The sequence below is a fragment of the Gossypium raimondii genome, chromosome 13 (genome assembly GCF_025698545.1).
Source record: "Gossypium raimondii isolate GPD5lz chromosome 13, ASM2569854v1, whole genome shotgun sequence".
Classification (NCBI taxonomy): Eukaryota; Viridiplantae; Streptophyta; class Magnoliopsida; order Malvales; family Malvaceae; genus Gossypium; species Gossypium raimondii.
The window spans coordinates 18,940,098-18,955,054 of NC_068577.1; the positions used below are offsets into that span (position 1 = coordinate 18,940,098).

Here is a 14,957-nt window from a genome sequence, read left to right on the forward strand (position 1 = left end):
TTAAACTTTCATATTCTACCATAAAACATCAAAATACATGCAATTCATCCATGGGTAAATTTTTAAACACAAACCATAGCTCAAAATAATGGTAGAAATAGCTAAATCGAGCTACGAGGATCTTAAAAATGTAAAGAACATTAAAAGCGGCGCTAAAAAGGACTTACAATCGAGCTTAGAAGCTTGAAAAACCCTAGCTATGTCTTCTTCATGTTAAATTAGGCCAAGGGGTTGAAGATGAGCAAAAATAGGCTTTTAATTTGACTTTTAATTCATTTAGTCACCAAATTACTAAAATGCCCTTAACTTAAAAATATTCTATTTCACCTATTTCATGTCCATTTTGTCCAAAAAATTAACCAATGGTCTAATTACCTTTTAAGGACCTCCAATTTAAAATTTCATAGCAATTAGAAACCTTTAGCTTCTAGAACTCAAGTTTTGTACTTTTTTACAACTTAGTCCTTTCGACTAAATTGAGTGCCCAAACGTCAAAATTTCAAACGAAATTTTCACGAAATCATTTCGTACATATTCCGACTGGGCCCAAAATCGGGCTTACACATTCATTCTCACTATGATCAACTAGGAATACTCCTGCTCCTAATCTTGTCTTTGTTATGGAACCATCAACATAGACTAACATATTTTCGAGCTAGCAGTCGCATTTACATCCTCCTAAGGTGAACTAACTACTATTTTGCATGCAACAAAATGGAAAAAAAGATCTTAGAATAAAGTATAACTTTATCACAAATTCTCGTAAAGATAACGAATTATATCGCTGATGGTCATTAGCATTTACAGGATATTACAAATATCCAACATGCTTAATTTTGAAAAATACTCATGGCATAGTATCTCAGGTTATAAATTTTGTTACCTCAATTCCTCTTTCTAAAATCATGAAACCCAAGAACTTGCCAGCTTTGACACCAAAGCACACTTGTCCAGATTTAACCTCATGTTATAAGCCCGCAACACAACGAACGCTTCAATCAAATTTTGAACATGCTCACCGAGAGTAGGACCTTTTACCAGCATATCATCAACGTAGACCTCAACACTTCACCCGATCTGTTCCCTAAAAATCTTGTTCAACAGCCTTTGGTAGGTTGCGCCTACGTTTCTCAAACCAAAAGGCAAAACACAGTAGCAGAATAACTCTTCCTCAGTAATAAAAGTTATCTTCTCCTGGTCTTCCAGTGCCATGACTATCTAATTATATCCAGAGAAAACGTCCATAAAACTCATGAATTTACTACCCGATGACACATCAGCCAATCTATCAATAGAAGGCAAGAGAAAGTATTTTTAGGGCAAGACTTGTTAAGATTGGTGAAGTCAATGCACATTTTCCACTTGCCATTAGCCTTATTCACCATTACAATGTTTGAAACTCAGTCAAGATACTCAACGACCCTAATGAACCTTAATGATAACAACTTTCCAACCTCTTGTCTCACGGCTTCAACAACCTGTAGAGCAAATCTTCTTCTTTTCTATTTCACTGGCTTAGCTTCGGGTAAGACATTCAACCTATGAACAATCACTTAAGGGTCCACTCCTGGCATATCTGCGGCTGACTAAGCGAAGACGTCAGCGTTTGCCTTTAAGCACTTCATTAAACTATATTTTTCCTCACTTGCCAATGTGGACAAAATTTTGACCACTCTATCTACATCATCGTAAAAATAGTTGTAAAGTTTTCATGACCTCCGTTGTCTGTAGCTTTTGTACTCTTTCCTCACTTTTGTTATCAAAATTGTCCAAATCCAAAAATTAACCATTTGTGCTTGTTGGCTGTGAACTCTATCCTTGCTGAACCTGCTCAGGTGTTTGCTTCACTGACAGTATATAGCACTGCCTAGTTGTTCTTTGATCTGACAACATATACCCTAGTTTCGTTCGCGTAGGAAATTTTATCTTTATACAAAACGTTGTCACCATCATCTTTGCCATTCTAATAATCGGTCACTCAAATACAGTATTGTAAGCCATAGGTGATCAACTACAAAAAGTTGGACATATTCCGTCATAGTATGCTCACCATCTCCTAAGGTAACTGGCAAAGCAATGCAACACTTCACCTCGATAGGGTGGTTCGTAAAACCATACAAAAAGTTTGCCCTCTTCAATGCTTGCTCCTTTAACCCCATCTTTTGGTACACTTCCCATGTTAATACCTTGACCACACTTCTATTATCGACAAGTATTCTTTTTACCTCAAAACCTGCAATCATTGCAAAAACAACCATGGGATCATTCCCTTCCTCATCACATACCAACTCTTCATCCTCGTTACTAAATTCAACACTCCATTTCGCTTGTTGATACTATCTTTTGGGTGCATTAAATGACATCGCACTCCTCATGTGAGCCTTTCTCTTGGCGCTAAAGGTCACTCAATCCTCATCCGTACCCATATTACATGTATCGTACCCCTCACCTTCTGCTTGCACTTGGCAGCAGTGTGCGAACTTTGGCCTTGCTGGGTAATGCCTTGAGCCACAAATTCTGCGAGTTCACCATTTCTCACTGCTTCTTCAATAGCGTCCTTCAAAGAAAAATAGTCTTCAATCTTGTATCCCTCATCATTATGGAAAGCACATCTGTCTCTTGACTCTGACTGTCTTGCGCTTTGCCTCATAGGGAAAGAGGCAAGGAAAATACCCAAACTCCTCACCTGATTCAGAATATAGGCACGAGTAGCATTCAGGGGGTATAAACTTCAAACCTTCCCTAGGGTATGTACCTTCTTATGCGCTCTGGTTGAACTCCTTAAGATGCCCTAGGTGGCACATTCTGTGATTGTGCTCTTTGCTGCCTCCCAGTCTATATGCACAAAAACTAATAAGGTAGACCTTGTCTGTTGCGAGCCCCATCTCTACTTTTGAACTTCCTATCTTCTATCTGGATTGTGCTACGTATTGCTCTCTTTATCTCTTCTGCCTCTACGAACTTGCCATCTTATACAGATCCACCGAAATTTAGGGCCTATTGTTAGTGAAGGAATATTGTACATGCACGTTCTATACTCCTATAATAAAAGCATCAATAGCCCACTAATCTTCAAGGTTCTTTGTGTTCAGTGTTCCACGTAGAAACGTTTTATATAGTCCTACAAGGACTCTCCCTCCCTCTGTTTCACAAATATTAAACCAATAAAAGCACTCATGATTGTTCTATATGCTTTGAACCATCCGAAAACATCTGACCTAGCTGAGAAAAACTTCTAATAAATCCTTCAGAGAAAGACAAGTATCAATCCTTCGCACTTCCCTTAAGTTTCTTAGAGAAAGCCTTGCATTTTGCGGGATCCAAGGCCCCCAACACATTCATGTAGTCATTATACTACATAAAATGAGCTCGGGGGTCCATCCTTCCCTCAAACATGTCCTTCGGGACCTTGAAATCAGCTGGTAAATCAACTGTTGCTACCTCTGGAGCCAAACGATTATTGGAACAAAAAAGTCAATTCATGTCTTGAGACTCAAGATGCAAAGCCCTCACATCTTGTCGCAATGCATCCATGGTTGGTCCTTCCTCCTGTATGGCCACATTATCATGAAAATTAGAGTTTTCAGATTATACCTTTCTCCTAAACTCTTCATTTTGCTTCGAGAGTCCCTATTGAAAAGCTTGTTGTTACTCAAATCTCACATTCTGCAGGCCATCTGATCCTTCATCAACCTCATCTGTTCTTGAAAAGCCAAGAACTGTTGCTGCGACGCTTCTTGACTAGAGAAAAATGGTAACCCCTAGCCAAAAGGAAAATTTAAGTCAAGTGTGTATGAAGCTCTCGTGTGGGTCATGTTACCCAAGTTTTTCGGTTAGTCAACAAACCAGCAAATAAATCTATCTCGATGGGTTGACCACTTGAACCCGAAACTCCAGCCTATCTAAATAAAAAGTTAACGGGGGAATTCTCATTAGGGTGAGCCATACTGATTTTTCAAACTAAAAGAAAATCTATTAGTTGGAAATTTGTCCAAGCTCACTGCACCAAATTATTGAGTGTTTTTATTGTGTCCTCTTAATAGGGAGAATCGGGTATTTATATGGCATGGTTACTGTTCATGGAATTGACATTCTAGGTAGACTCCATACATGTCGACACGTATGCTCTCCTAAACTTAACACATGTTCGTTGGTCTAGGTGTTCACCAATTCACTCATTTAGCTTTGTACCCTGTGCTTGAGAACACATAGAGACATGCAAACTGGGCTCGCAAGCTCATCTCGTAAACCCGTTAACGTATCCACTTGGTGGGGTCTAAACTCAAGTCGCAGGTTGACAACCCGAGTTTCGAGTCGGCAATCAAATATACCATAACATAATACACTGGGAACTTGACTTCGGAATGGAATTCTTAGTCCCAAAGTCAAGGTGTTGATTTATAAAGGTTTGAAGGTAGGGTTGTGATTCAAAAACGCCAAAAATGCTTTGGATAGAAGAAAAGAGATATCGTTGTGAAAGGCTTCCCAAATTCTTTTACCACTGTGGTTTGAGATATGGTAAAAAGGAATATGTTTTTTCAAGTTGTGAGGAATATGACCCAATGCTTCGAGCTAAGAGTAATATCTAAAAGGGTTCCAGGAGGATGAAACATGTACTAGTCAATTTGACTTTGGGGAAGCCTTCACCTACAGCCTCCCATGTCTTAATGAGGTTCAGGGTTATGGTTAGACCTGTTCATGAGTCGAGCCACCCAACTCGGCCCGAAGACCCGCCCGAAATGCAAGAGGGTTTAGGTAAAAATATAGGCTCAAAAAATAAGTTTAGACAAAAAAAAAAAAGACCCGTTTAAAAAACTAGCTAAGACTTGGGTAAAGCATTTTTTACCAGGGCCCGTCCGAATTTACTAAAAGACAAAAAAATCTATTTTTTTAATATTATTTTCTTATTATTTTCTCCTTATTTTGCTACCGTTTTATCATTATGTTATTACTATTTTGTTGTTATTGTTTGAATATTGTATAAAACTTATTTTATTGTTAATTTTTTTATTATTTTAAAGACATTTATTAATTTTGTTATTATTTTAGAGGCATTTGCTTGTTAAGTTATATCTATCTTAGTGTTATTTAAGTAAAGATATTTTTTAAAATTTATTTTCAATTTGTTGAAAAATATTTATTTTGATATTTTTAGTATTCCGATGTATTATATATATTTTTAAATTATATAAAAATTAATATGAACGAGCCGGGTCAAGCCTAAGTTTTAATATTTTTATCCAGGTCAGATTTGGACAAAATTTTAAGCCCATTTTTCAGGCCAACCCAGCCCATGCACACCTCTAGTAGTGGTTTAACTATATTTAATGAGTATTGAATATTCAGAGCTGTACCGGATGATTTTCACATGGGAACTTTGACCAAGGATCTATCATTTCGATCAACTTCGAACGGCCCAAAACGGGCTTTAAAGAAACCAGACCTTTGGATAATGGGTTTTTGGCAAAGGGATTCATACGCATCGTCCCCTACTATGAGGTGTTCTCTCTTGGGCCATTGAGAGACTTTTGCTGAATGTAGTTCGGTCTTCACCAAGGTTGCTCTTGCTGTCAACTCGTAATTATCAATGATAATTCAGCTTTAAAAAAGAGTAAAAACAGTTTCATAAAAGATTAAACAATTATAAGTCAGTAATGAAGTGTGGAACTATTAGCTGCTGCTATTAAATTTAACCAGAGAATGAATGTCTCAAAGGAGTAAACGAGAGGAAGAGAAGTTCCCACAAAGTGAAAAAGGAAAAATGAAAAATTGCCATAGATGAGCACCCCTTTGCCGAAAAAAACCCTCAAAAGGCAAACCTTAAAAAGCATTTGCTTTTGTTTTGTTTGGGCCCCTTAACTCTTTCAAATATCAGTCTCAACTTGTCTTTCTCGAGGCAGAAGATTAGTGCCCTGTAAAAAGAGAACACTTGGTGGGACAAAAGAAAATCTTAAATTTGTGCAAAAATACTCCAGAGGTCTGAATCAGTGTCGGGTTAAAATGCCCCTATATAAGAAGATTCCCAGACCGCCAATTGCCAATGTTAATATTACAGGAACTTTTATAGAATCTTCACCACCAGCCATCATGTTTTTCTTTCTTGTACTAGCTGCTTGTGACCTTTCTCCAATTCCCTCACGCAGGAGATTACTAAGGTTGTCTAACTGATGCATGATTTGCCGTTGTCCGCGTGCCACACTGGATATCTGCTTCATAAACAGCTCAAAAATTTTACACAAAGAACTGTAAGTTCAAATCAATAAATATACTTCACAGCAGGAATAAGGCTACTTGCATCAGAACTATGAACACCTAGCCAGTTTACGTATGATGAGGGGAAAAAAAACGATCTTACATCTTATAGCAAATAATTGTATTGTGGCCTCTATAAGCAAGTCATCCTATCCCCTATTAGATGACTTTGCTTCAAAGATAAAATCACAAAGATGGTCCCCAAACTCTCAAACTGGACAGTACCTCATAACGAGTATAATTCAGGAACCTGTGACCCCTTGAAAATAAAAGGGCATAAATAGACCAGTTACAGTACCTCTTCCATTATAGGTGAATCCTTAGCCAGCTGGGAGGATGATGAGGAATTGGGCATTATGGAACCATTTCCTAAACCATTGATGAAGTGAGAAGTTGGAGCAGAGCCATTGCATGATTCAGCTTGGAAAGCCAAGTTTTGTTGGCTAGAAGTATATCTCTTGATGGTTAACTTGGAATTCAACTCTTCAATACGGGTCGTAAACTCATCCATTCTATCATTCAGAGAGGATATCTGTTCTGAAAGCTGAGTTATGACTCCCTAAATAGGGAAGAAGAATAATACAGGAGACTTTAGTTGCCAAAGCATTTCACCAAGAAATTAGTTTAAGATCATGTACAAAGCTAAAAGAGCTACATACAAACCTCATTTGCTAGAGCCGACTCTGAATTTCTCTCACCAAACCGCCGGTTGTTCACATTATATCCAGCAAAGTTCGACATATTCTTCTCCCTTTGAGTAGAATATGAATGTGAAATGCCACTGTTTTTATTAGCAAACATCAACTCTATTTAATTAAATCCACTCATATAGGCCATTTAACAGCATTCTTATGCAGCAGAAAGATATGTATCACATGTTTGTACCTTTTGAGATGCCTATTTCTCAAGGCAACCCTATCCACAGAGGCCCGCAAGAGTGCATCTTTGGGGCTTGACACCAGATCCTCATCTAGGCTGAGCTTTGTCTTCAAATCCTCTGGCAGGGCCTGTCCAATAATTAGATAAGAGCAACTAGCCTACTAAAATTGAAAAAGACATTACCAGATAGAGAGTTTTCATACCATAACCTCATTTACAAGCTTTTCCAATTGAATTTGTTCAATATAGGTACGTGAAATATATGAACCTTCCAAACCAAGCTTCTCTGCAACACATTTTACAACTGACCGGTCCCTTCCTTGCACCTATTTAAGAATGTCAAATCACAATGATCAATACCGGCCTTAAACAGTCTACAAACAGATGGTCTAGTTTTAGCTTAAAGATAACATATTACCACATTATTATGAAGAAAAAATTATGCCTAAAGTTTTAAATGAAATATAAAGCATCAAATTTCCCACATCATTAACTGAGGAACTTAAAATGCCAATTAGGTCATCTCCAAAAGTGGCAAATGGCACTTATCAAGCATTTATGTTGTGAAACATATTAATGGATACACCAATTTTTAAACCTTCCAAAAGATATTGGCAATTAGATAAATCATCATGGAAGTCAAATTCTCATTAAGAAACTCATGATTAAAACAATGTTGTTACAACATAATTCAAGTGACCAAATGAAGAAAGACTTCCAAGGGGGGAAAGAGAAGGATTCTGAAAGTACATTAAAAATATTGCATTCTAGTACTCAAAAGATTTCAGATTCTCAGAAGTACCTGAAAGTATTGACGATTTAGCTGCTCTAGCCAATCAATTTTAACACAAACTTTATCATCAGAGAAGACATGGCTGTTTCTTTTGAGGATGGTTGCTATTGTATAACCCAAGGCCATTAGCCCACCAAGAAGGCGCACACTGACTTCAAATGTAATTCTTGGAGAAATAACAAATGGAATATCCGTTACCCATTCCTGAAAAATGATAACTACCAAATCAGACTTTTGTGGGTAGGTACAGTGTCTTAACAAACATAAAACTATGGAGAATGTTAAATATATGGAACAAAGAAAACTGATGATATAAGAAAACAAAGAAAGAACCTCAATCCAACATTTAAAGGAAAAAACTAACAAGACAGGAGTGTTCCATTATTCTTTCTTTGTTAGATAACTTCATCAAGATATTTCCAATACAGCTACATGGTTGTTAGAACCAGGTAATTGGGAAGATCTATTGACCGGCATGCAAATGTTGAAGACGTGCGGTGCCCAAAATTTTAATTGTTATAATTAATATCTGCTAAGAGCACATACATACTTTCTCAAAAATCATATGGTTATACCTCCAATGTCCTACAACAATATTAACTGCTGTAATGCATGATTTATAAGACCAAGTAATTGTCAATGACTAATGAATGTATGAGTGCACATCTAAAGGGACTCGACTCATGATAACAAGACAGAAATTTAAGGGACAAACCTCAAACATGAGACTGTATTTTCCATCTTTATTCCGCATCCGCAGATATGATTGGCAAGACTCAGGATCTTCACCAGGAGGTAGAAGGTATATATCATAAGTCTGCTCCTGTGTTTCTATATGTTCATCAGATATGGCACTCTTAATTTGCTCAACTGTTAACTCTCTTGCTGACTACAATTAAAAGAAAAAAAATGAGATGCTAGAAAAGATAAGGACATGGATGCCAGGGTGTAGTAGGAAGTACTATCACCAGTATCATAAAATTTGTGACAAAGAAACACCCAAAAAAGTTGGTGGGAGTAGTAACCTTTAAAATATAAGTGGGACTCTGAAATCCAGTAAATGGGTTGAACTTGTTAATGATTTTTATTTGTGCCGTTTGGAGATCTGGCTCAATGAAGGCCTTGTACATTGGATATACCTGTTAAACAGAGAACATGCTAAGTTTGACCCTAGAAAGCAAAATTAGAGCACTGAAGTGCATAGAAGTAGATCAACAATATTCCACACTCCACAGCCTGGTCTTTAATAATAAATTTTACCCAAAATGAAAGAAAAAGGAGAACATACAGTTTCAGATATTTGATGGATTATTTCTTCAGGTTCTTGGCCAGCACGCTGTATGTCTCGTAGGACTCGTTTAACAAGGTCAAAGTGAACTCCCCCTGTGACAGATACTCGTAGATCAAGCATGGGTCGCAATTTTTCACTCAAGGCATAGATGCCCTCAATAATTACAATGCGGGAGCTTGGAACTTCAAGCGTCCTGTCATAAAAGCAAGCTTGGAGGATTACATATAAAATCTACTACCTAGAAATGAAAGCACCAATCTCTCTGATTAATAACAATTCCACATTGATTAGGAGTTCTACATTTTCAATTAAATGCCACTACCAAAACCATTGATTTTCAATAAAATGCAATAACTCAATCCTTAAGAGCTTTTTGAGCAAATGATAGTACTGATGTGAACTAAATGAAGGAGTTTCCAACCTGTATCCTATTCGGGAACTAGCCTTGAAATCATATATGGGGACCTGAACTTCTTTCCCTTCCTTTAAATCATGAAGGTTCTGGAGCAAAGTATCATAATCTGTCAATCGAGGATCTGTTGTTTAAAAGAATCAGAAGATTGTCAATTTACAGCTTCACTTGCTATCAGTTAAAATCCTCAACTTCTAATCCAAAGATGTAGATATTTAAATAAAAGTTTTGAAGCAGCCGGTCATTTGTCATTTTCTATTGATGCTTAATACTCATTCATATAAAAATAAACCACATTCAACAAGATCCATGTTAATGCACCATCTTTTGACCCCCTCTACCACCCAAAAAGAAAAAGAAGAAAGAAGAAAGACAACTCAAATTGAAGGCAGATATAAATATGAGTCAAAGGTTAAATACTAGAATCGTTATAGTTGCCAACAAATAAGAGTAAAGATGAATTACCATCAAAGTTGCCATCAACAATTCTACTAGAATCATTATAGTTGTCCATTGATATGGTAGCAATGCTGGGCATGAAGTTGAGTATCTTTTCTGTAAATACAGTCTTCCCAGCTCCAGAAGGACCCGCTAATCCTACCAATATTATCCCATCGTTTTTCTGTGCCAACAATTGGCACGCACGGATGACAATAAAAAAACCCTTCTCAAAGGACAAAGGTCCTTGGATTGGAACAATCTCATGGCGATCACAATCCTTTCGCTTAACCAGCCGAACCTGATCTTTTAAGAGACCTGCTCTTTTCTGCTGTGCTTCAAGACCAGAAGCATCTTGAGGCATTGTATGACAGCTATTTCTGTTATAAGTTGAGAAAATAAATAAATAAATAAATATGAAGCACAAAGAAACAATTATAGTATAGATGTGGCTCGTAAGACACAGAAAACACTTCAATGTTATAGTACTAAAAGCAGCCTCAAGCACACAATGAACTAGATCTTCATGTAAGACAACCATTTATTTTCTCTGTCATCTCAACATAAAAGTTGCATGTATAAAACAAGAAAATGATCAAGTTCCTATCTCAATCAACAATAAAATTGAAAATAAAGTAAAAGAAATATAATTGTCAGCACCTTAGAATGCAATGATAATTAATAGCAACCCCAACCTTTTTACATCCACATATGTTCATTTGTTTTATCTAACAAATGCTAGAGAACAAACCATACAGAAAATTTTATGACTTCAAAGTTCAACCTTAAAGAATGATGCAGTTCAGGTAGAAATAAGATTCAGTGATTTATGCTCTCTTTTAGTACAACTTTAATAATATATATATATATATAAAAGGGCACATCCCTCAGTTTTGTAGGATGGATGCGGCAGAAAAGAGCTTTGTGGAAAAAAAAAGATTTCACCAAATGAGAGGGAAACCAAATTGAATAATCATCTTTGTAAAACTTACATAACATACCACTCCATAAAGGAAAAAAACAAAGAATCAAACTCAACAATGATAAGAGAAAAGCAAGCAGCTATTAATCAATAAAAGATTACAGAAAAACATATTTATTATCACCTTGGATTGCTAACTGTCACGATAATCGGTGGTACTAGTCATTAATATTTCATATTTTCACATTAAAAACCCAAAAACCACTGTCAGACATTCACTGTAAAGGTACAAAAGATTATGGAGAAAATAAAAAAAGCAAAATCGAGCAATGGCAATCTAACTTTTTCTTTCATTGGGTGAACTCTTGTCTGTTTTCAGAAAAACCAATATGGAAGGTCCTACAAAAAGCACCAAAATAGCATCTTTAAAGATCAAAACAAACTTCTTTCACATTCAACCAACAATCAAAGTACAAAATTTTTATCCTAAATGGCTCACCATTCTGTAAACACAACACCAAATATAATAAAGTATCAAACAGTTAAAATAGAAACATGAAAAATACAGATAAACTCGTCACAATCTCTATTCTAACACGATATTTGGATCTAAAACAACCACCTTTTCCAGAAAATAAAATGAAATAGAGCATAGCAAAGCAAAGCAAACAATGGGGGAAAAATTACCCAGATTACATAATGGCAAAACAAGCAATACCCAGATTCCAGAATTAAAAAATAAATACAACAAAGGAAAAGAAAATATTTGGCATTGATGATGAGTGCACTCACCGAGTCACACCGAATGAGTCGGGAGTGTTTCTTAAGTTTTTTATATAGCAAAGCAGACACAGTGAGTTCACCGTTTCTCCATACACAAAAGAATTTGGTTATTCTATTTCACTCGTTCCCTTTCCCGGAATAGAAACGAAGGTGATTTTCCGGGATCTTTTTCTTTCTGGGAAGTTGGGAATTCTAGAGAATCTACAAAGTAAAAAAAAGAAAGAAAAAAAAAGAACTTTTTCGAGAATGGATTCGCATAAACTGATAAAAGAAGAAAAAGGAGAGAAATTTAACAGATAAATAAAAAAAAGAAGTTGGGTTTCATTATTTTATTGTTTAAATTACAAATAAATAAAAACAAAAAACAAAAAGTGATTAAATTGTTAGGTGCCACTCACTCAATCAAGAGAAGCCGAGTCTTTGTGTCTCAAATGGACTGTGTCTCTCTGTGTTTTATATACATTCAACTTCAGATTCAAAACTGAACTTATCATTTGGATTGGCGGTGATAGGAGAAGGCGGTTTGGAGTTGGAGATTGGACCATCAAATATCATTTCTCAATCTGTCAGAATCTCATCAATACATAAATATAATTTTATATACAATAATATCTAGTTTTCTCATTTTTGCTATTTGAATTAGATTTTTTTTCTTAATCTCATGCTTAAAGCTTGTTTTTTTTCCAATTTAACATTTTCTTAATTTGATGTTGTGTAATTAAATTTGTCAATGTTATACAAAGTACCACAAAATATTAACGGTGTTAATTCTTTTATAATGGGACAAAATAGCTAATACATAATCGATATGTAGCAAAAATTATTTTGACTAAAGACAATAATTATTCAAAAGGATTGCATCCTTAAACCAGGATACGGTCTTCACAAGTTCATCAATTCCGCAAAAATATTATTAATATCAAAGAAAATTCATGTTAAAAATTGTGTTTTTGGCTATACTTAACAAATGAATAGTGAACCAGAAAAATAATTTTAAAACCAAAAAAAAGAAATCTATTTTATTAAATTTAAAAATTCAAATAAATAAACAAACAAAAGTAATTAAACATTTAAAATAAAAAATCATTTTATTTGTTACATGTCGATCATACATTGATTATTTTGTTACCTCATGAAAACAAAGAATGTTAGTATATTGGAAAATTTTGTATATCGTTTGACAAGTTTAGGTATCAAGTTGGATAAAATAAGCTTAAGTACTAAATTAGAAAAAATATCAAGTTTATGTATCAAATTTTAAAAAAAATTTGTTAAGTTTAAGTGTTAATATTATATTAAACCAAAATAATAATAAATTAAGATTTTCTTTAAGAAAGTAAAAGGGACTTGTTGAACATTGCTTGTAAAATTAAAAGTTTTTATTGGTAGTTAATTAAATATTAACTTATAATTGTATTTCTAAAAGCTTTACCAAAGATGAAGATTTAATGGTATTTTGAACTCTCTGATTCATTGATTGAGTGTTGATTTCTTTTAGAAATAATTTCAATTTTTTTCTAATTTCACTTATATTTGTGAACTTAAATATTAACCTAAGTTTTTTAAACCCACCGTATATATATTTTAAAATATATATTATTTTTATTTAATATGAACTAACTGTATGTGTACATTTTTTACTACCATTATATACACTAGATTATAGTACACTTATACTGTAAGTGAAAAATATACTATTAAATGCTTATACAAAAATCAATTAAAACTTTAGTTAAAGTCATAAAGTTGAGGATTTACCAAAAAAAGCCAATTTTTTTATAAAATTACCGAAATAGGCCGGTTTTTTAATTATTTACCGGACTGGGCCATTTCCCCCAAAATCGCGCCACGTCGGAGCGATGTCGAGATGAGGCGAGAAAGGTCGCGTCACGTCGGTAGCGACCTGCCGACGTGGAAGGAAATCGCTCCCTTGAGGCGCGATTTCCTTCCACGCCGCCAGTCGCTACCGACGTGGACGCCACCTCCGCCACTTAGCGCGGTATCGGGAACGTGATTTTGACCCTGATTTTTACACCTGGGTTTTATGGCTTTTAGGGTTTAGGGTGCTGGCTTTTTAGGAGTTAGGGGTCCAGGAAAATTTTTTTTCGAGTTGACGTTTCTGGTTAAATAGTGGGAAATCGCTTCTACTAGGACGCTATTTAAGAAGAAATTTTGAAATAGTGGCCTCGTGGACGCGATTTCGCTACAGTGGTCATGTGAGAAATAATTTTTTTTGACGTTTTCTGAGGAAATAGTATAAAATCGCTGATATCAGGATGCTATATGAGAAGAATTGTGAAATCGCTACCGTGGACGCGATTTCGCTCTGATTAGTCATGTAGGAAATAATTTTTTTGACGCTTCGAGCAAATAGTGTCAAATCGCCCTCATGGACGCGATTTCGCTCTGATAACAAGTTTAATGAGGCTATAAATTAGGCGAGAATTTTCTTAGAATGCATAACTCGAGCGAAACATTTTAGGTTAGGGTTAGGGAATTTAGAGTTTCAAAATGAGCGAACGTATTAGTGCTGTTATTTACTACGATGGTGAGGTTTGCCACACCGAGAATGGTGTTGTTTTTTGTCGGAGAATACGGTGCATTGTCATTTAGCCAAAACATAGATTTGACAGAACTCAGTAAAAGAATTAGGCGTAAAATCTTGAACCACGCCAATGAAAGTTCATCAATAACGATCGATTTTGTTCTTCTCGTTGATCCGGTGACATATGACTCGTTCGACATAAAAGGTGCTCGTGGCGTGGAGGCAATGGTGCGAGACTCATCTTGCTAGCGAGCAACTTATATTGAGTTATATGTACAATTTACGTCACCAAATGATGTACTTCCGTCCGTGTTCGAGATGTATACACGACCTCGGCCGACACTCGGTTAGCGTGTTACAAAATACGAATGACCCATGTTCGATAGCGGTGTCGAATGCACATCCCCAAGACACTGGCTTGGGTGGATGGGACATGTACGTCGGTGGCTCAACGGTTGACGCTGGAAATACGAGCTGGAGAACCGCATCAAGTTCTACTGGATGGCAATCTACATCCAATTGGGGGCGTTATCAAATGCCCAGAAGAAGGGATGACGTACTACCTACGACATCAACCGGTGAGGGGACGTCGTACGCTGCAGATGATTGTGGGTTAGAAGGTGAGTCCGATGTGGATCCACC

At 35.9% G+C, this 14,957-nt stretch overlaps 1 protein-coding gene across 4 annotated transcripts; it reads right to left on the reverse strand.

Annotated features, from left to right (window-relative positions):
* Positions 1-5,655: 5,655 nt before the first annotated feature.
* Positions 5,656-12,343, reverse strand: LOC105783717 (inorganic pyrophosphatase TTM2). 4 transcript variants are annotated; one of them, XM_052626848.1, is made up of 13 exons: positions 12,169-12,343; positions 11,330-11,386; positions 10,093-10,445; positions 9,637-9,751; positions 9,213-9,408; positions 8,950-9,063; positions 8,640-8,813; positions 7,934-8,128; positions 7,335-7,457; positions 7,138-7,259; positions 6,916-7,033; positions 6,551-6,811; positions 5,656-6,206 (listed from the first exon to the last, which is right to left on the reverse strand). In XM_052626848.1, the coding sequence occupies exons 3-13, from the start codon at positions 10,427-10,429 to the stop codon at positions 5,985-5,987; spliced, it is 1,977 nt and encodes a 658-aa protein (XP_052482808.1). In that variant the 5' UTR covers positions 10,430-10,445; positions 11,330-11,386; positions 12,169-12,343; the 3' UTR covers positions 5,656-5,984. The 4 variants fall into 4 exon arrangements, with proteins under 4 accessions (XP_052482808.1, XP_012464777.1, XP_012464776.1 ...); XM_012609323.2 differs by lacking the exon at positions 12,169-12,343 and adding an exon at positions 11,780-12,153; XM_012609322.2 differs by lacking the exon at positions 11,330-11,386.
* Positions 12,344-14,957: the final 2,614 nt, after the last annotated feature.

Excerpts from the sequence above, each read along its gene's own strand:
- LOC105783717 (XM_012609322.2), bottom strand. The coding sequence starts at position 10,429 with ATGCCTCAAGATGCTTCTGGTCTTGAAGCACAGCAGAAAAGAGCAGGT. Across the intron at positions 9,409-9,636 it reads AGTTCCCGAATAGGATACAG|GACGCTTGAAGTTCCAAGCT; the intron begins GTTGGAAACTCC and ends CTTTTATGACAG. Across the intron at positions 7,458-7,933 it reads TAAATCGTCAATACTTTCAG|GTGCAAGGAAGGGACCGGTC; the intron begins GTACTTCTGAGA and ends ATTCTTAAATAG.